At 36.4% G+C, this 21532-nt stretch overlaps 1 protein-coding gene across 8 annotated transcripts in view; it reads left to right on the top strand.

Annotated features, from left to right (window-relative positions):
- Positions 1-1754: 1754 nt before the first annotated feature.
- The window catches only part of atl (atlastin GTPase), an 86293-nt gene continuing 66515 nt past the window's right edge, over positions 1755-21532 (top strand). For 2 of the 8 annotated variants that reach the window (XM_045770481.2, XM_045770488.2), the window contains exons 1-5: positions 1815-1905; positions 15165-15231; positions 17117-17318; positions 18615-18749; positions 19975-20190. In XM_045770481.2, the coding sequence (XP_045626437.1) occupies positions 15215-15231; positions 17117-17318; positions 18615-18749; positions 19975-20190 (570 nt within the window). In that variant the 5' untranslated portion in view covers positions 1815-1905; positions 15165-15214. Of the gene's footprint in view, positions 1906-9408; positions 9512-14781; positions 14801-15161; positions 15232-16127; positions 16147-17116; positions 17319-18614; positions 18750-19974; positions 20191-21532 lie in introns of those variants that run through there. The other 6 variants (XM_045770485.2, XM_045770482.2, XM_045770484.2 and 3 more) reach the window with 6 other exon arrangements.

Genomic DNA, 21532 nt, shown 5'->3' with positions numbered 1-21532 from the left:
CACCAGTACACACACACACCCGTCCTCACACCTGCCCCACCTACACCACACACCTGCCCCCGCCCACACTTCCCTCCTACCCAGGTGTGAGAAAGCTCACCTGTATCTTGGTGGGAAGATGCAGTAGTATTTCCCGCTGATACAAGAAGCAACACGGCGGCCTGTACCCACGCCTTTGTGTACATGACGTCACTCTAACGTTCACAACACACATAAATATTCAACTCTGACTTTCACTCCCTCATAATGCATAATCATATAAGTAACATTATAACTTCCTTATCTTATACAGTACTATCATGAATGCAATAATGCCACTGGGGAAATCAAAGCCTAGCATTTAAATATTACCTAAAACTATTATTACTTTCCTAGCTCAAATGTGTATTTGTATGTGTGGGTTTGACTATTTAATATCCATTAATCTATATAATAATATTATTATCAGTGTGTTAGCCTAAGGATTTATGTAGAGTTGATATAAGTGATTGAATAAGCGCCTTTTCGAACGTGGTGGAGATGCCTGGGCGGGCACTTTGATTTAAAACTCCTCTGCATTAATATTAAAACACCTATTTCACAGTAATTAAAATAAGTTTCTTCGTGTATATACAACATTTAGCCAAAAAAGTCTCAAAAACGGTCGTATACTTTCTAAAATCAGATATTATGTTCCTAACTCAGCTCTCTTCTCATTATACTACGCGCTAATCTATCCCTATCTAACATATGGTATCTGCATGGGATTCAACCACTGCAAATTACCTCAAGCCCATCATCACTCACCAAAAGTCTGCTATCAGAAATATAACAAACTCTGTCTTCAGACAACACACAGCCCTTCTTTTTCAGTCCCTTAACATGCTAAACATACACTCACTCCACATGTTCTCATTTGCTATTTACATGTTCAAAATCTTGTTCTTAAATGCTAATCTTGATCTGAAACTTTTCCTTGATAGATGTAATAGAACCCATAAGCACCACACCAGAAATAAATATCTTTCTGGTATCCCCCAGAGTCAGACTAAATCTGTGTAAACACTCCATGCAAATAAAAGGACCCCAGTCTTTGGAACTCATTCCCTGATGAATTAAAAAAAAATTATACAACCTATGCCCTATTCAAAAGTCAAACCAATTAGTACCTAATTTCATCCTCTTAAATTTCTACCTTGTGCTTCAACCTCACACTGTATCTTGTACTACCCACTTCCTCATTATTAGTCCTTAAGACATATATCTCTCCCAGTGTAATCATTTCTGTCAATTTACATTGTAATTATTTGTTGATGAAAAGCCAACTAAATCCAAGCCAGGCTAAATCCTAAGCCAGACGTAAGTTTTATTTCAGGGAAAAGAAGTTAGTTATTCAACTGTATTACGCTACACACTTGGATTATTGTATCCAAGCATGAAGACCTTATCTTCAGTCGGACATAACTGCTTTGGAGAAAATTCAACACCGGGCATCAAAAATAATTTTTATATGATTGCTCATATTATAGATCGTGTTCAGCAATAATTCTCATTTTTAAACCAATGTTTGTCACACATGATATATTTGAAGTAAAGAACATTCTTTATTATAATGAACATAAAATACTGTTATACATTAGCTTAAGATTTATGATAATGTACATATTGAATTCAAAGTGGGCGCGTAAACTTGGCCTCTGTATTTCTAAGTGATTGACGTGGTATTTCCGAATTAAAATATATCCCAGGTTACCTTGCCTTGAAAGATAAATCACAGAATTTATCTGCAATATATAAAGTTTGTTATAAAGTCGTTAAATTCAAGGATGTTAATATTCAGTTTGCCATGAGAAATGTATCCAATTTCAGCTGGCATAACAAGGAGACCTAGTTTTGGCTCGTCAAAATTTTAAACGAGATTTAAAGGTATAGTCCGTGTTTCTCGCCTTGCAACACATTTTCCCAAAGTTGAAATAGTAGCCTTAAGTGTGTAGTGCCCCTAGGCCAGCCCAGACGGGGCGGACAGTGTAATTCAGCAACACCTGACTCGGGTGTAGTGTTGCGTGTTTCATTTCTGTTTGAAATAGTTATGTGTTGGTGGGGTGAAGCAGCGGGTCAGGCCCCCAGGGGCGGTGTGGGTGTCCTGGGGCAGGGAGGCTGGGGCAGCAGGTGTTGTGTGTGTGCAGGTGGTTGGTTGTGACCTGTGGGGAGGGGTGTGGGAGGTCAGAGGTCACTCCGAGGGGTGTGGGAGGTCACGGGTCACCACGAGGGTTTGGGGCTCAAGACAGTGATTCCCATGCTACCTCACGCCCATTTACCCCTCACAATAGCACTAGTTTCACGAGGGGTCAAGTACCTTGTTGATAATGACTGTGGGAGCCAGTGAACTCTGTGTAACTTGAGCACTACTCTATGGTATGTAAGCTGTATAATAAATGAACCAAACCAAACCTCGGTAACCATTATGTGGTTGCATAAAGGTAGCGGCAGTACACTGTAAAAGCACACTCAAATATTTTTGTGGCATTGACCTCAATGCGTATTACAGTGTACAAGAAGGCTCGAGGTTAAATTTCTCGACAATTTTCCACACTATGTTGTTTACCAAATTATCCATCCATGAAGGATGGAAGGAAATGTGTGTGTTCGTGTAGTTTTGGGTGAATTATTCCAATAACCAAACTATTCCAAATTGCCAAAGGTTGCATTGTTTAAGAGATAGTTACCTATCAGTACTTACCTATTGGTGATTATGGAACAGCAAGTTCTAGTTCTTTATGTCCTGCCTACATGTTTTATTGTACCTGTTGCATTATAATTTACCTTCTGTTATTCAATTTCATTGTCAAATCTGGCCTTAAAGTTGTGAATGGAGGTGGCTTCTACAACTTCTTTCGGTGCATTCCACTTCTTGACTAAATATTTCGACCCCACTTGTTGATCATATATTAGGCTCCACTTCACAGGTTGCAGTACACTTTGTACTTTATACAGTACACTCATAGCATGTGTGATACCATCCAGTGGGGTAGGCTAAAGCTCTACTTATAAGCAGGAATATTGAGCACTGTAATGAATAACATGTAACCTGTGTATAGGATTAATACAATGCAATTCTATGTACACACCTTCAAAACTCCAGTAGTGTCCAGAAGCTGTGCTGACATTAAAACTATCTGTACAGTATAATGTTACTCACTTTGTGCACACTATATATATAAATAAAACACAGCATTTTATCTAATGTTTTAGTCAGGTTGGGTTGGGTTTGTTTAAAGAGTAGTTATGACATAGCCCATTCAAATTAAATAGTCTCCGTGGTGTAGTGGTAAGACACTCGCCTGGCGTTCCGCGAGCGCTATGTCATGGGTTCGTATCCTGGCCGGGGAGGATTTACTGGGCGCAAATCCTTAACTGTAGCCTCTGTTTAACGCAACAATAAAATGTGTACTTGGATGAAAAAACGATTCTTCGCGGCAGGGGATCGTATTCCAGGGACCATAGGATTAAGGACTTGCCCGAAACGCTACGCGTACTAGTGGCTGTACAAGAATGTAACAACTCTTGTATATATCTAAAAAAAAAAAAAAAAAAAAAAAAAAAAATTCTCAGGTCTTGGACCCTATTCCAAAAATCTAGTCGTGTGCGTAATGGAGCCCTCAAAATAATGGACTAAATTCGGCCACTAGATCTCCCTTTCCAAAGTTCATGTTTGTTGAAATTATCTGTAAACTATATAGTAGCTCTTAAATTATCAATTGAAATTGGTTCCCAATATATTTTCTATGTAAAATGGATCATAAAAGTTTTGAGATGTGATGTGATTGGGCTTGGATTAAAAAAAGGTCATGCAGCTGGTTTTAAGCAAGATTTATTAAGATTTTTGATTGGAAGTTGAATTTGGTTTGGTAGAGATATCATAAATGATTATCTGAAAATAGTTAATGATAAATTTTTTTTGTTGGGGGACAGGCAGTAAGTGTGTGTGTATACATTTGGTTGATTTCAGGGGTCTCTTCCCCCCCCCCCCTTCTCCTGAAATGCCAAACTACTGGCCATCCTCAGGATACAGCTCTACAACAGTTGACTAACTCCTGAGTACCTATGTACTGCTAGGTGAACAGAAGCAAGTATAAGGTGAAAGGAAACATGCCTAGCCATATCTGTCCCACCCAGGATTCAAACCTTGAATTCCCGATTTCGAGTATAGTATTTAATTATTTATTGGAACAAGTTCCCAAGATGTTTTGATGGACTTGACTCATTTACACCATTTGGGGGTCATGGCTCTTCTTTTGAAAAATAGGCTTTAAGAGGCTGGTTGCTACGAAGTGCTGGTGCTAAATGAAATCTTTCTATAGTCAGGGTCTTCTTGGTAGAGGTCTATCATATAAGCTGTAATTAAAATTCCATTCAATGAACGTTGTCCGTATGTGTTGGAAATTATGGGATGAATGGCGGCTCTTGATAAAATTGTTAATGATTTTGAAAATATGTGCAACATTAGGAGAAGCAGTTGATGCCTTAGGGAAAACCTTTGAGCATATTAAAAATAAAATTGTGTTTATTTTAGTTTTGAGATTTACATGAACAATTTTGAATATTTAGTGATAGACAAAATTGGATAACCATTTGGAAATTTGGATTATTCTATAAAGCCTGATCAGTTCCAGAATGATATGATCCAGATAATTTGTGAGGTTGCAGTGTACAGAATGTACAGTACTGTACAGTAGTAATTCTGAAAATTTTTAACCACATATAATAAAATAAATTAATCTAATACAGGCATACCTCAGTTTAAGAGTTTAATTGGTTCCTGGAGACGCCTCGTATTCCTAAAACTCGCATTCCGAAGCTAATTTCCCCATAAGAAATAAAGGGAAATGAATTAATCCGTTCCTGACTACCCCAAAAACCCCACATCAAACTAAATTTTTATACCTAATTCATCTAAATAAACCTACAAAACTATGTTCAAGTTATTACTTACCTTGCTGTTGATTGCTGTAGGCGTATGGAAGATGGTGAGTAGGTGGGAGGAAGAGAGGAGTTACTGTTTGGAAGGGGAGTCCCCTTCCATTATCACATCAGGCAGTGAGGACTTCACTGGTATGCACACTCTGGCACATTTTGCCTGCATACCACTAGGACTTGCTTGTTTTACTAAGAATTTGTCTAATGACACTTGTTTTTCCCTACATTTTAACACTTGTCTGTAGTAAGACATCACATTATCATTTAAAAGGTCAATGCAACGGCCTGCTACAGCTTTATCTGGGTGAGTTTTTTCAACAAAACTTTGCAGTTCTTCCCATACTTCACACATTTTCTTAATCAAGAAGGGACATCCTCTACTGCCTCTACTCACAGCTATTTTCTTAGGTTGAACCTTACCAATGGCTTTCTTGAGACCCATGGCAAGATATATAATGACAACTTTTATGCTCAAATGGCCAAAAAACCGATAAAAAACTGTAAATCCTTGTGAAGAATTCAGGTGGGATAGTCACTGGACATGAGACACTGGTAAACTGAGGCGCGATCGCCTTGCCACCACGCGCCAGTCGGCCTGTACACGTATCAACAAACTCGCGTCCCGAGGTAACCCTCGCCTTCCGAGACATATTTTTGGAGTAAATCCTGCTCGTCTTCCGAAAAACTCGCATACAGGGACACTCGCATTCCGAGGTACCACTGTATATGTACAGTATTGTATTGTGCAATACCCAACTATAAATATACAAGTAAATTGAGCAGGGAAATGATGTAATTGGTGCTATTATCACCAGTTTTTTCAATACCTGATGTCATTCGATTCTTGGTGGTTAAAGTGGTTGGGCATCATTCCTTCAGTCTGTCCTCATATCCCTTCCAAGGGCTGTATTGTCATATTTTCTTGGCACATTATCCTAATAAATACCTTGGTATACAGTTGGATTAAGTTTTGGACTACACATGCAGTTTCAATACTAAATACTGTACTGTAGAGTAAACATATACAGTAAATATGTTGAGGAACTGAGAGAGATTTTATATTATATTCCTGTATTGTATAGGAATAAAAAAATGAAAGCAGATTGCTTTCTATACAATAGTTTTATATTGTATCTATTGGTATGAGCTATTAGCTCGTACAAGATAGCTGCTATTCATATCTACTCAAATATGATATGGAGGGTCATATTATGGTACAGTCGGGTTCATTCTCTATGCACAGTCGAGATTTCCGGGTTCGAATCCCGGGTGAGACAAAATTGGTTGGGTTCATTTCCTTTCACCCAATGCCACTGTTCATCTAGCAGTGAGTAGGTACTTAGGAGTTAGCCAGCTTGTTGTGGGGTTGCATCCTGGGCGGGGTCAATAATTCGGCCATGGAGGGGAAAGGGATGTTGATAAAAGTCAAAACGTGTATGAATACACTCTGGCTTCCTGTCCCCTGACACAAAGCATTAAATTAAAATTCATACATATGTGTCTAACCTATGCTTGAAACAATCCAACAATCCTGTGTGTATTAGTATCTGGTAATTTGTTCCATATCAACAGCCCAGTTTCTGAACCAGTATTTATCCAAAAATTTAAAATATAAGTCCTAAGTCAGGTCAGGTTAGGATAGATTGTTGATCAGTTTAGGTTAGAAGAAACAGTACCTGGAATTAGGAGATGATGATTAAATTCTTAGTCTTGTTTGAAGGATTACTGTCTTGAATATGGGATCAGTGACTTTATTAAGATATCATTTAGATTACTGTATTATGGAGGAATATGCTAATAAGCATGTCTTTTAGAATCTAAGTAATTTACAACACTAATTACTTCGAAGAGTTAACCCCCATTGATGGTGTATCTGTATACCATAACACGTTTTGATATGCTTGTATCATATGTGATTGTTAATTTTTATGTGTGTTGAAATTCAATGCCTGAGCTGTAGTAACACTTGTATCATTGTTAACCCTTTACTATAAATCTTAGGATCATCTGTAAATTTGATGATGTATTTTGTAATAGTCTCATCCATGTCATTGATGTACATGACAAAAAGGGTCGGCCCCAAAATGAAACCTTGCAGTATCCCCCCTCACCACATTTCTCCAATCTTGTTTTCTTGAGGTTATCTTGAGATGATTTCGGGGCTTTAGTGTCCCCGCGGCCCGGTCCTTGACCAGGCCTCCACCCCCAGGAAGCAGCCCGTGACAGCTGACTAACACCCAGGTACCTATTTTACTGCTAGATAATAGGGGCATAGGGTGAAAGAAACTGCCCATTGTTTCTCGCCGGCACCCGGGATCGAACCTGGGACCACAGGATCACAAGTCCAGCGTGCTGTCCGCTCGGCCGACCGGCTCCCTAGATTCATTTCAGTCAGATTCATTTCCATCTTAGACGACTCTTTGTTTTATTTGTTTTAACCATTGTTATACAGTATCCATTCTAGTATTCTACCATTTATTCAGTGTTTATTCCATGTTAAGCATGAGCAGTGAGGCAGGAAAAGTTAATGGTATTATTCCTGAACAGTCAAACAGGGAAACCTAATCGGTGTTGTGCATGAACAGTGAGGCAGGGAGACCCAATGGTGTTGTGCATGAACAGTGAGGCAGGGAGACCCAATGGTGTTGTGCATGAACAGTGAGGCAGGGAGACCCAATGATGTGGTGCATGAATATTGAGGCAGGGAAACATAATGGTGTTGAGGCACCAGTCCTTAACTGTACACCTCTGTTCACCCAACAGTGATTAGGTAATTGGGTACCTGGGTACCTGGTGGTTAAAAGATTGGCCGGTCTTCTTCCAGGGCAAGCTAGTGGGTAAGTCTTTCCATGAGCTATGGGAAAGGAAAGCTATCGGCCTGTTTACAGGAGTCGGCAGTCATCTGTTTCTCTACCCACTTGTGTAATGAAAAAAAAATATGTATATATTCTGTACTGTATATACATATAGTCTTCACTGTTAGTGTACAATGTATGTCTAAGTTGCATGTACTGTATTTCCAAATACTATACATGCAAAGCTAAAATCAGTGCACTGATGGGTGTGAACATGAAGATGAATGTGAAGTTATAAGAGTTTTCAGAGATGCTATTAGCCAGAGCCATATTTCTAAAATTGTGTGGTATAAAGCCTGAAAATGTGTGGAGTGAACGTATAAATGAAAGGAGAGTGGTGTTGGTAAATAAGAGTAGGGGTACTGCTTGTATAAGGACATGTCTGAGAAACCTTGTGAGCCAAGCTGAGTGTACCCACTGCCAAGCTTTTCCCTCGTGTGTCTGCCTTGATCTGACTCTTGGTGACACTTGATTTATTCTCTCCTTGTGAGCATCTCGACCAGGGAGGCCTGGTCGAGGACCAGGCTGCGGGGAAACTAAGTCCCGAAACCATCTCAAGGTAACCATCTCTGGATATAATTTGGGTAATGCTAAATTTGTATACAGTAGATTAGTTTTAGAGTTATTAATATGTATGGCATGGACAGCATGGGACAATCTCTTTCCTGTTTGTTTTGGCAGATTGAATGTGAGACTATTTTTAATGTTTTAGCTACACAAGTAAGAGTACATTTGGTGTTGCATTGATTTATTTACACAGTATGGTATTGTGCAATGTCAGTTCATCATTTAGGTTAACTCTGGTACAATACTATACCATACTACCATGTACAGTACAGCATAAATTTAAGTAGTATTTTAAATGCATTTCTATAACAAAATATGTACGATAGCATTCACACACTAGCAGAACTTTCAGTGAGTACTGGTACAGTATATAGATCTAACTAATTTTATATCTTTGGTTTTAAGCAGTATTAAATATTACCCAAACAACCTCGAGGCTAAAATGGATGCGTTTTTATTTGTTTACACATTTCTTGCCATTTTAAAAAAAAAAAAAATCTTGGCATTACTTGTATGTTAGGTAGCTATAAAAAGCAGCTTTTCATAGCTCCCACAGGCAAGAACATCACCCTAAAATAGCTTGAAGTAGGCGTACATCCTCCCTCACTTGTTTAATGCCTTAGGTTTCTTATATTTGGTTGAAGATGCAGGCGTATTACACTTTCTGGAATATGATGGTCTTGGTGTTTGATAAGAGGATTTGATGAGTGAGCAATAAAGTTAATACTAAGAGTGTGAGAAATGATTGAGGTGGTAACTCATGAGTGTGTGCCAGTGAAAGGTGCTGCTTCATGATATTGCACGTTAATTATATTCGTGGATTTTCACATTTAAACAAATATTTTTTTCAATCTAATGATTTGTTTTCATTAGATAGAAGTCTAGTATAAATTTGATGATGCCTTCAGCAATAGAAGATTAGATAATTAAAAATATATAGTTGGCAAGCAGTATGTATGCAGGTGGAGGATGAGGCACTGGCAAGGCTGCACTACAGGCAGTGCCATTTGTGGTGGTGTGAGTGGAGCATATGTTACTGGGCAAGGTTGTGTGTGTGTGTGTGTGTGTGTGTGCAACATCCATTTCTTCACCTGCCCTACGCTCTTCAGTGTCAAGTTATGATGTGTGTTGTGGTTAGTCATATGACACTGTTTTGAGAGGTTGTAACTGTTCTATGGCACCAACCTTGTCAATGAACCTTTATAAAATTTATTTAAAGATTTTTTTGGTATGAAGTTTCATTATTCAAGATTATTTGATATACAGGTTTACTAATGCGATCTTTAACATTGGAAGACCTTTAACCTAAGGTGTCCTAAATGACACAGACATTTTGAGACAGGTTTTACTCACCTCTTCTGTTAATCTTAGCTGCCTTAAATATATTGTGTTGAATCATTTGCTTTAATCACTCTGGCTTCACCATTAACATTGATCTTGAGACGTGAATATATTTACAGTATTACATCGATGAGACTATGTAACAATTTTTTTTTTCCATTGGTGGTTATTGATATTTTTAATTGCTTATGCCTTCAAAGTATAGAATAATGGCTATTATTTCTTTCTAGCTTTGCTTTGACTTTTTCCTCAGACAGCTTAAGAGAAGATGTCTTGGAGGTACTTAAAGACATCTGACTCCTAATCTAGAGCTGTGATAATTTGTCACAGCTCTAGATAAGGAGTTGGCAGTCTTCAAGTACCTTCATGTCATCTTCCCTTAAGTTGTTTGAGGCGAAGGTCAAAACAAAATTGCCAAAGTTTGAGGTGAATAATACAAAAAATGGAAGGAAAGTTATCATTGTCAGTTGACTCAATATTACACTTGGTTTTATGATTGGCAAAATTCTTGTTAAAGTTAATACTGTATTATCATAAACTTAAAAAGGTTATCTTAGTTGCTTAAGCCCTTGCATACTTAAGATTGCATGTTTATCCTGGTGGTGCATGCCGGGTATTTTTGAAATGGTGACGTAAATTTTTTGTTGTTACAGAATTGTAAAATATAAAAATCTGATCTGGGGGAATATTATTTAAGTCATTGGAATTTTAAGATACAGGTAAATGAAAATTATTCAAAGTCTGCAAAGTATAGTCTGTATATATAAAAAGTATAGTACTGTATAGTCAAAAATTATAGTCTGCAAAGTACAGAATATATTGTGCATGTTTACAGGCTCTTGTTAGTACACATCTCAGTGTCACATTTAAACATGGGGCCGTAGTTCTTAATTAACAATATGTTTAAATCCATTTAGTATAGTTATTTAAGAAAGTGAAAATATCATTTCCAATGCCATAGAGTGTATGAATTTTCTCACTGTTTGCTAATGCACTATCTCCTGGGGAACAGTTTTTGGCTGGCATGTTCTTCCTCGTTGGTTACAAAGCATACATGGTTGGTAAAATTCGCACAGATGCTGACAGATGTAAGATGAGTATTCTGACAGGAAATTAACCCTAAGGGTGTAAAACACAGTCAAACTAAAAGTTATAATGGCTAATGCAGTTTATAGCGGATTGGAACCACATTTTTTTGGAACAGCTAAAACTATTCAAGGCATGCAAGGAATTAATGCAGGAAATTGTAGACATGCTAGTGCCATATTCTGTATAGGGATTTAATACTAGTGCATTTTTATTTTTTAACAAGGCCCCAGTGGCAGCTTCCCTGTGCCTTGTGCTGTTGACCGTTGCAAGACACAGACCTGGTGTCCTTTGCAGGACTCTTAAGTGACCTTACACCCTAGAAGGACAAGTACCATTTCAAGAACTCTTGTTCTTCATCTGAATTGGTGTAGGGTTAATGAGAGCCTAACTCGATCTACCCAGCAGTAACCTCTTGCTAAAAACTTCCAGATCACTCAAAATTCCCTTCAAACTATTCTTGGCCATTAAAAAGGTCCACGATCATTTTGAAACATCCAAAGGCCCAACACTCGTCTTCACTGAGTGCCACTAAAGGGCAGCACTACTGTCAGGTGAGGTGGCAAGTCCTCATTTTACTGCCAGTTACTTTCAACATCAGTTAACTAGGTTCTCCAAAAGCCAATATTACTAATTTAAATTGGTGTTCCTTGAGATTTGCTTCATGTGTGGTTCCAAGTCTTCTTGTATGTCTACATTATAATCCACTTTAACTTTGATTCAGGGCTCGAATCATTGGCACTAATTGTGAAGGCTAACAACTACCGATGGTGCTCTATCCTGAGGCTGTCAGGGCTCCTGAACTGGTTCAAATCCTCATGTGTTGTGCCAGGCCATTGGCTAGACTTTTGGTGCTTCCTCGCTTGCCTAAGCCTCTTCACTGAGTTGATCTAATTAATGTATCTTGTTATGTTATACTGAACATTGATTACACTTAATTAGTGTAATCTTGTGTTGGCTGTTTTTGTAAAACTTAAAATTATATTCATATTTCATACCACATTTAAATTCTTTAAAGTTTTATCTTTTGTTTCCATATTAATTTCACGTTCATTATTGTCTTTGCTCATTATTATAATCGTATCTTTGTAAGTAATAACCTGGTGACCTTTTTTAGAAGGTCACCAGGTTAATTACTTACATTTGTCTTATTTTTGTCTTATTGTTTTCTGTGCGATAACTTGAGAAAGTGGGCTGTGCTCAAAATATAATTTCCTAGTGATGTTTGGAAGTGTCAAACTAAGAGTAACTGCAGAATGGATCATGTAACAATGTAATACAGTAATTAGAGTAGCAAAAGTACGAATGGTAAGTACAAATGTTTATTTTGGTTGCTTAAATTTGGAAAAATCTCTGAGTTGCGGACATATAGTTCTAAAAATAACTGCAGTCAGGCTGGTTTTGTTATCATTTGGATAAGGACCAAAGTCATCTTATTCTTATCTAAGTGTCAGATGTGTCACGTGTCAGTCTATACTCGTCTCCCTTCTAAAGTGTAGCATTTCTTATGGAGCTTATCGTTACTGCATCTTATACTGTAATAAGTTCTCTGAGTTGTTCTGTGAGTGCTCTTTATAGTGGTCAATTACTCTACATGCTGACTAGATATGTATGCAAATAATTTGCTTATCATAGAGAACTTCGCAGTAATTGGATACATTGCTCAGGGGAAGCTGCATGACAGTTGTTAGTAACTACAGTACTGGTACTTGGTCTCTGTGAGTAGCTACAGTACTATAGGAAAGAGCTGGTATGGTTTTGCCACCAGTACAGATTTGTCTTTCTTGGTAGTCACAGTTTTGGACAAATCAGGTTGGTTGTTTCATCCGATTTTTACCCCTTGATCTAGATTGATCCATATATGCTATATGTCATAGATTTGAAGCAACAAGCACAAATAAGTTTGCTTTGGAGTGTGCTTTGGTTCACAAACCCCTGTACTCGCCTAATTGTGCTTGCGGGGGTTGAGCTCTGGCTCTTTGGTCAATTCTCTCTCTCTCCTGTAGAGTGTACTGTATATTGTTTGCCACTTTTTAACAATGTCAGTAAAGACATTATGAATAAAAGATAGATGGTAATTACAGAGAAAACAAAAATGTATTCAGTATAACAAATATATACTGTACATTGAATTTGTGGGGAAAAAACTTCAAAGGAGATCTTCAAAATATGCTTTGAACAGAAATAAATCCAATTCTTTAACCCATAAATGGTTCAGCTACTTAAGTCCCACATCATGGTGCATGTGTCAATAGTTTGTAAAAGTAATGTAAAAAAATTGCATTTGGTGATTGGACCACAGGAGATAATCACAGATACTGTAATGATTGAAGCTATTTAGGGGTTAAGCAGAAAACCTTACATGTATTTAGAAGACAGACTTAAAATAACTTTTAAATCATTTCAAACTAAGTAGATTTTTACTTGGAATCATCCTGTTTGAAAACCATACTGTCTATCTCTTATTATGTCATTATTCCCCAGGTATATTTCTATGCATTTGGTTCTAACTATTTTGTCTGGTGTTTTGACTACCAGACTATTATTTACTAATTTAGAGGGTCTTCTTGGCAACTATTTTTGTAAATTGGAACTGTTTACCTTTTTCAAAATATTTGCTAAGATTTCTGTGGAAAAAGATATCTGGAATATCAGTTAGAGAGGAATGCTCAGCTCGGTTGCACGTTCTCAAAGCACCCAAGGTGAAACTCCATGTGGTCCAACGGCTTTATTTCTTTCTAGCCCCTTGAATAAAATTTCCACTTCATCTTGAGATACCTCTATGTACTCTATGGCATTTTCTGGAATTGGCTTTGGCACCGACTCTGAAATTCTCATTTTGCACAAACACGCTTTGGAATTGTTCATTTAGTATTTCACACATTTCTTTTTCATTCTCAGTGAACCTGTTCCCCATTCTCAATCTCTGGAGTTTATCCTTTACATGCTACTATTAGTATTGCCTTAGGCAAGGGATGTTGTGCTTCTTGACTGCCTTCGGCACAAAATTGTTTTACAGCATTTCTAACTTGTTAATTTGTGGGTGTCGATTTTAATACCCTTCAAGAACATTATCCTATATTCTTGTATATATATCTAACCTACACTTGAAACACTCCAATGATCCCGCGTCCTTTGCAAACATGGTAATTTGCGCCTTAATTCAACAACGCTGTTTCCAAACAAATTAGACTAACCCAGGTCTATCTTGAATCTAAAACATATCCAGTTTATATCTGTATATTCAGATGTCTGGTAGGAAGTGTAGTTTGGATAAATCAGGCAGAGGGAAGAAGTGATATCTTCAAATGGATACAAATTATAAATTGATGGAGAAAAGTGATTAAGGTTAGGGAATGAGTAGGTTAGCAGAGGAGTTCGGCTTCTGAACGATAAATAGCAGAAAGTTAAGATTTTAGAGATCCTTGTTGAGAGAGGGAATTTTTTATGTCAGTTTGCAAGGATAAAGCTGATCTACTGAAAGGTAAGTGCAAATTGTATTACAGTATTATATTATTTACATTTTATATTACAGTACAGTATAAGAATATTTTTATCACAGTATATAAGGTATTATTTATTCTTATATAGTATTCTGTAATTTTCTATAAAAAGAATAAAGTTGTCATGAAACAGTAATATTGTAAAGTACTGTATTTGAAAATGAAGAATGGATTTGGGACCTATTAGTCCAGGTTTATGAACCTGCACCAAATTCTATTTTGGATTTGTTTATTCACAACTTGTATTAAAAATTTTTACTTAAAGGTTTATTATTAGAAATAATATATATATTCAGTATGTATATATAATTTATTTATTATACTCGTACATATATTCATACTAATAATCTAATCCACATGTGTGAAAATAAATGAGTGATATATTTAATCCGTTCTGGACCCTTGTCGAGTCGCAACACAGCAGAGTGGGAGAGGGACTTTAAAGGTCCAGGACGAACTGAAATGTCGTCACTTTCACTTCTTTTTATAAGTGTGAGTTGGGTTATTTTATTTCAGCCACATATTCTCTGCATGCTTGCATGCATACATACTGTACACACATGCATACATACATACATACATACCATTTGTATATACTGTATATACAGAACTGAAAATTCATTTAATTATAATGATGGATATTGCCAAGGTCAATATCTCATCTCAAGATAACCTCAAGAAGGTCTTCTCCTTCCATAAGGTGGCATTTACATAGTCCTAGTGCTATTTTATTAATTAATGTACAGTACTAGCCATCTTTGGAATACAGCTTTACATGCGCTTTAAGAGAAATGCATTGCATTTGGCTGTGAAGACAGAGTGTAATACCTAAATTTTTGTTTAATTCTGCCAATAGAGAAGAAGTTGGTAGTCTTCATATAGCATCCTGTGAGCTCAGTCTACACCATGCAGGTTGAGGATATGTGAGTCAGCTTCCTACTTTGGGAGTGTTGCTGTGTGCTTTGGGTTTTCTAATGTTTTTAACCTCCAAGTTTACCCTGGGCTTAATACTACAACTCCTGTTTTACTAACACTCATTCATTTTATTCGGCATGGTGATCATCCTATAAAATATTTGTAGATTTGTAGTACGGTATCATTAGACAATTATATAAAGTTCTTGAATTTAATATTTAAAAGGGTTTTGTAGTTCTTTCCGTTATGATTACTATACTCGGATGTTTAAATTAAATACTGTTTGTAATTTTATATTTTTATTCTCGGATAACTGCAAACATAGTAAGACAAAATGTTGTAACACGGGCTTATTTGTGGGAATGGCGTCTTTGAAGTCTTCTGCAGTGTGTGTGTGTGGAGTGAGATGTGAACCTTTTACACTGAAGGCTATTTAAAAAAATTTTTTTTTAGGTGTGACATTGTAGTAAAACCATCAGGAAAAGAGAGTTATTTACTTAAATGTTTAAATAATTACCCAGTAGATTACTATAACTCAGTTTAGTTTAGTGTTGTGCATGTTATTAATATTGTTATACTGTATTATGAAGTCACAATAAAATATTAAAATTGCCTTACAATTCTGAATACTTACTGTTTACTAATATTTCATCACAGTGTAAGCTTGACATTCTCACCATAAAAGTGGTGTCTGTACATTCACATCATGAGTACAGGGAACCAATAGGAACCACAGAGGCATAGGCCACATCTGTTACTTGCTGGTGAGCCACCAATTTAGCTAATATATTGAAGGAATATTTTTGGATGCAACATGTTTTGGGTGACAAGTTTTAGAGAAATAGGATTTATTTAAAGAAAATGATGAGCTTTGACAAATTTAGCATAATGATCATGCTGAAAAATTCTGAAATGTAACCATGGTAAGTGTTGTATTTTAGCGGGTGTTTCAAGTATTGTAGAGGTTGTCTATTTGTCTGGACCAATGTCCTACTGTTAAGTAGATACTAAAGAGAGAATTTGGGAGTGTAGCTCTTTGTAGACTGAGAATGTGGAATGTATAGGATGCCATACTATCGTAGTGTGTTTGAGAAGTTGGTGTCTAGGGAGACGTGTCACAACCTCGGTAAGGAGTTGTGAGATAAGATTGTAATCATTGACATTAACTCATCATATGCTCCAAAACTAATTTGCTAATCTGCTTTGCTTTTTTATAATTGATAACTAAAAAGAGCCTTATCTTGCCATTAAAATGCAGACATTGCTAAATTTTGCTTTAAAATGCAAATTATTCTGTATTTGATTGGATGGACTGACTTTGGTGATTATCCTGGATGCATCAGAGTATTTGTCGATGTTATTATCTGTACTTAATTATCCTGTAGTTCAATTAATGTTTAAATTTTCCCTTTATTTTTGTTTTTTGTATAGATACAGTAACATGAAATTTAGTGTTGTTTTAGTTACTGATGACAATAGTAGCATTATTGATAGTAATGTAGTCTTGATATTTAAATGTTGTCAGTTCTTAATTTGAATTATTTTCATCCACTATTTTGTCTAATTTGTTATAAATTGTAATTTAGTTTTAAGTGTTAAATTTAAATTCATCCTTTTAAATGCTGTATATATATGTTTTGTAAGTTCTTTTTTATGAAAATATATATTGCCACTAAAATCACTGTCATCATAGTTACTAATACAATTCATGTTAATTTGATGATCAAAAAGTGTCATTTGTTAATTTGGTATTAACCCTTACACTTTCCCATTTGCCATATGTGATATTTAACCATTTGTTACCAATTTTTAGTCAAGCTCTGCTCAATATTGACCTTTTAAGTAACTGCACAGTTTAAGAGTATGTTGTGAGCGCATCTTGTCATTCACCAGAGTGATGGACGGCCATCCTGTGCCAGTCCTCATCCAGTGTGAGGACACAGGAAACTTTGAACTGGATGAGGAAGCCTTGGAGATGGTGCTCTTAAATCCCAAGATTGCAGACAAGTATGTGTGTGTCCTGGCCGTGGCTGGTGCCTTTCGCAAGGGCAAGTCTTTTCTCCTCGACTTCCTATTAAGATACATGAGTTCACAGGTTAGTTTACTCCTTTCTTCTTACAGCATCTTGTTAATTGATTTTGATTTAGTTTAGATTCTTTTAATAGTGAATAAATTAAAAAAATCTATTTTTGATCTATTCTTTTTGATCTATTAGTGAAAGTGTATCTTTTGGCTATTCAAACGAATGCATATGGCAAGGGGCGGGACTAACTAGCTGGGCAAGGGGCAACAATTTTAAAACTTAAATCAAATAAAATTAAACAAGAAACATCGGGGGCTCTTTTTGGGACTTGTTAGCTTTTGGAAATAAACCAAAACGTTTCTTGGGTCAGTGTATTTAGTACTGTATAGGAATGCTGCAGTGTTGCAAGACCTTCAGACTGTGCGAGCATTTTGACAAGACATATTGTTATGGTGCAAATAGAGTAGGAGAGTAATAGCTGCCTGGAGTAGCAGAGATCCCATCACAATGTTCATACTTTTCATATTACTTGTGTTGTCCTGCCTTGAGTACGCTTCGATTCTCACTTTCCCTTTCAAAGCAGAAGAGAGATCTGATATAGAGGGGACACCAAGAACATATATGGCACACATACATACAGTAAAGCCTAAGGTATTGGGACAGTCTTAAAGCTCTTAAAAATATACACATAGAAAATACTGGAAGGCCAGATCCCAAATTTGCAGTAAAGTAACAGCATACTGGAGCAAACAATATGGAAGGAAATGCAGAATAGAGTTAGTGAAGAGTAGAGGTAGTAAAGGTGCAGTAGAGAATACTGTACGAATGTCAATTACAGTTCAGTACTTTCTTATTGGGGTTGTGGTGATATCCTGTTTATGCAATTGAAATTTTTGCAGTTGCATACATCTTTCATGATGCAAATAAAGATAACTAGGTTCCACATGCTTGTTTTAGCATATTTAATGCTAATTATCCCCTCATAACTCATTATTTTTAGGTCCTGATTTCATTTAAAATCACATTTTTAAACCTTAATACAGGTACTTTATTTGCGTGTTATAAGCGTTTTAATGAGAGATCCTTTTGAAACTGTGGGAAATGATAAGTATGATGTCCATGGTGACTGAGATGCATATTTTCATATTAGAAGATTAGAAATTCATTCCACTGACCTCCCAATATCCATTTTTTTATATGCCTCTCAATAACAAAATGTTCCTGAACATCATTACTGTACTGGATACTCCCACCACTCCCAGTCACAAAGGAACTGTACAAAGTAGAATTGTGCTCTCATTAATGAATTAGAAAAGAGTATGCATACATTTTCATTATTATTATTGCTACAATGTTCTATATTTTCAGCAATCACAAGAGTGGCTTGGTGATGTAGAAGAGCCACTGAAAGGCTTCAAATGGCGGCAAGGATCCAAGAGAGAGACTACGGGTGTTTTGATCTGGAGTGAACCTTTCTTAATTAAAAAACGATCTGGTGAAGAGGTGAGTTCTATCATAAGGTTAGTTAACCCTTAGACAGCAGTTATCGCCAATTGATGATTCACAGTGTTATGCGGTTATCATGTGAAGATTTAAAAAATTATTGTCCAGGTTTTATATGTATGATGCAAATATGGATATAATAGGTCTGTGTGAATGTAAATAAAAACTAGTGATAAAACAATCGGTGAAACATTGGAGAATAAGACAGGGAGTGCCGGCATAGTCAATAGTCAGGCGTTGACAAGTGCCAGACACAACCTTGCAGAGCACCTTCACCCAGTGAAACGATAAAAATTCACTTATTTTCGGGTTTTCCTTATACAGTATTATGCATACAAATTAATAATTCTAAAATGAAAAATTATTTGTTGGAATTTTTATATTATTTGTGCATAGGCAGGTATGACCATTTCTCCATAGCTGCTGTCTAAGGGTTAAGAGAGAAGCTTTGGGAACTTTCCCTAGGCACCCAACACTATTACAACTACAGTTCTGTACTGTACTGTCACACTTTGTATGAGCCGGATATATGCTGAGTGATAATCTAATAATTTAACGGTTCATACAGTATATAGGTAGGTAATGGAACTATTCATTCTGACTTCATGTATACAATGTTTGAGGGTTAGATAAGTTTTGGAAAATAAATTTATCTAGCTTAATATTCCCGTAGAGTACCGTAGCTGTAAAATAATGTTAAGTAGTGAAGAAAATGGGACTGCACTGTCTGTTTATGCTGGGACACAGTCTTAGCTTTGTGCCTCTTTCTCTGTACAGAAGAACCCTTGAAAAGGTGTGTCATTTATTCATTTGATTGACTCCCTTACTTGCACAATTGTATATTACAGCAAGTTATTCAATAACCATCTCGGAAATTACATGTACATACTGTATACTCAAAATTATGGATTTTTTGGCATTTAGTACATTTTGTGATTGTCATATTTCGGGCACATTATCTATACTTTATACGCCAGAGAAATATATCTGCAAAAATTGATGGATCTGTGTCTGTTTTAGGTAATTTATCTGATGCATAGTCTATGATGTATGTTAAGTGAATTACTGAACATAATTCACATTGTGCTGAGTTTATCATCTTTTCTTTCAAACTCGTTATGTCTCAATATAGGATAATTTAGATCATGTTCAGTTATAAAACTTTTACATAGTTTATTCTTAATTTATTTTCTTCAACTGAAGCTCTGAATATTGCCTTCCATAGATTGCTGTTATTTTGATGGACACTCAGGGGACCTTTGACATACAGTCCTCCATGAAAGATTCTACCACTGTATTTGCTCTCACAACAATGGTATCTTCAGTGTTAGTGTACAATCTAATGAACAATGTACAAGAGGACGACTTGATGAACCTTCAGCTATTCACATCGTACGGCATGTTGGCACAGGAAGACTGCGACACTTCCCACCCATTCCAGGTGAGAGGCTTTTCTTGGTTACTATATTGCCATAAAGCTGGCCTTAAGACTTTCAGCCCATCCTCTAGAGTTGCCACAACCAATAAAAAATGGTGTACTAAAATGTGTGAACCTAATTGGACTGACCTAACCAACTTGCTCATAGAAAAAGTTGTAGTTTGTGAGCTGCTATGATTTATTGTACATCGTGTTTTGTCGTTTAGAGATTTTGGTGTTAAAATACGATGTATTATTTGAGAGGATAGGTTGTGACGTGACTATAAAGGTGGCCGGCTAATACTACGAAACATACGTAATGAAATCACAAAAGCATGATATATCTGTCAGAAAATATTGAAGTTGAATGATGGGATCGAACTCGCTTTCCTGCAACAAAGGATCATTCAATTTACCATCTTTGGGACTATCAAAATTGGTCAATTGACTATGAATGCAATAAGAGAAAACTGTATAAGTTGCTTCTCTTGACAGGTATGATGGGTATTATTACTAGTGCTTTTGTAATAAACAATTAACAAACACTGCAGGTACATACAATAACAGCTGTCTTTTATAGTCTCTGTAATGTAAACATTGTAGATAAACTAGTATATGAATATTAAACAATAGTGTGTATAACCAATTCAAGATGTGCCAGAAGTATTAGCTAATTTAGAAAATATAATTCTTTAGAAATTTCTGACAACTGTAAAGGAGATTTATGGAATGGCTGATCTCTTGCATTATTTTGAAGGTTGCAGTAAGGCTTTACCTGAATTTACCTGAGTAAATTCAGGTAAAGAATTTATTCAGTCGATGCTGTGCAGTCAAAAAAATCTTCGACTGCGAGGCCCTAACAGTAGATGCCTTTTGATTGGGTGCCTAATTACTGCTAGGTGAACAGAGGCATTAGGTAAGAGGAAACATGCCCAACCATTTCTGTCCTGCCCGGGAATTGAACCTGGGATCCCTGATGCGAGGTGAGAACTAAACCAATTGTACTATTACACTATGCTGGGTATATGACTTGATGTTACAGATTTACTTGATTTATTTAGGTTTTTGATCTAGGATTATTCTTAACTTGTCTACTGTTATTGTACTTATTGGTGTTTTGTTCTTGTAATCTTAGATTCTTATTTTTTATTTCTCTGCATTTGCATTGATTTATTCCAGTTCATTGATTTAATTCATCAAACAACTTCATCTGCCAAAGTATCATATATGATTAGTTTTTTGTTTACTAGTCATTCATATTCTTTCAGGTCTCTAGATATACAGTGCAGTATACCCTTTCTTAGACTAGAGAAAATAATTGGCTTGTGTGGAAATTCAATGAAAGTGATGATGATTTGGTCTGTCC

This window comes from Procambarus clarkii, chromosome 70 (genome assembly GCF_040958095.1).
Source record: "Procambarus clarkii isolate CNS0578487 chromosome 70, FALCON_Pclarkii_2.0, whole genome shotgun sequence".
NCBI lineage: Eukaryota > Metazoa > Arthropoda > Malacostraca > Decapoda > Cambaridae > Procambarus > Procambarus clarkii.
Note: the sequence above shows the minus strand (reverse complement) of the source record. Positions and strands in the feature narration are given on the sequence as shown.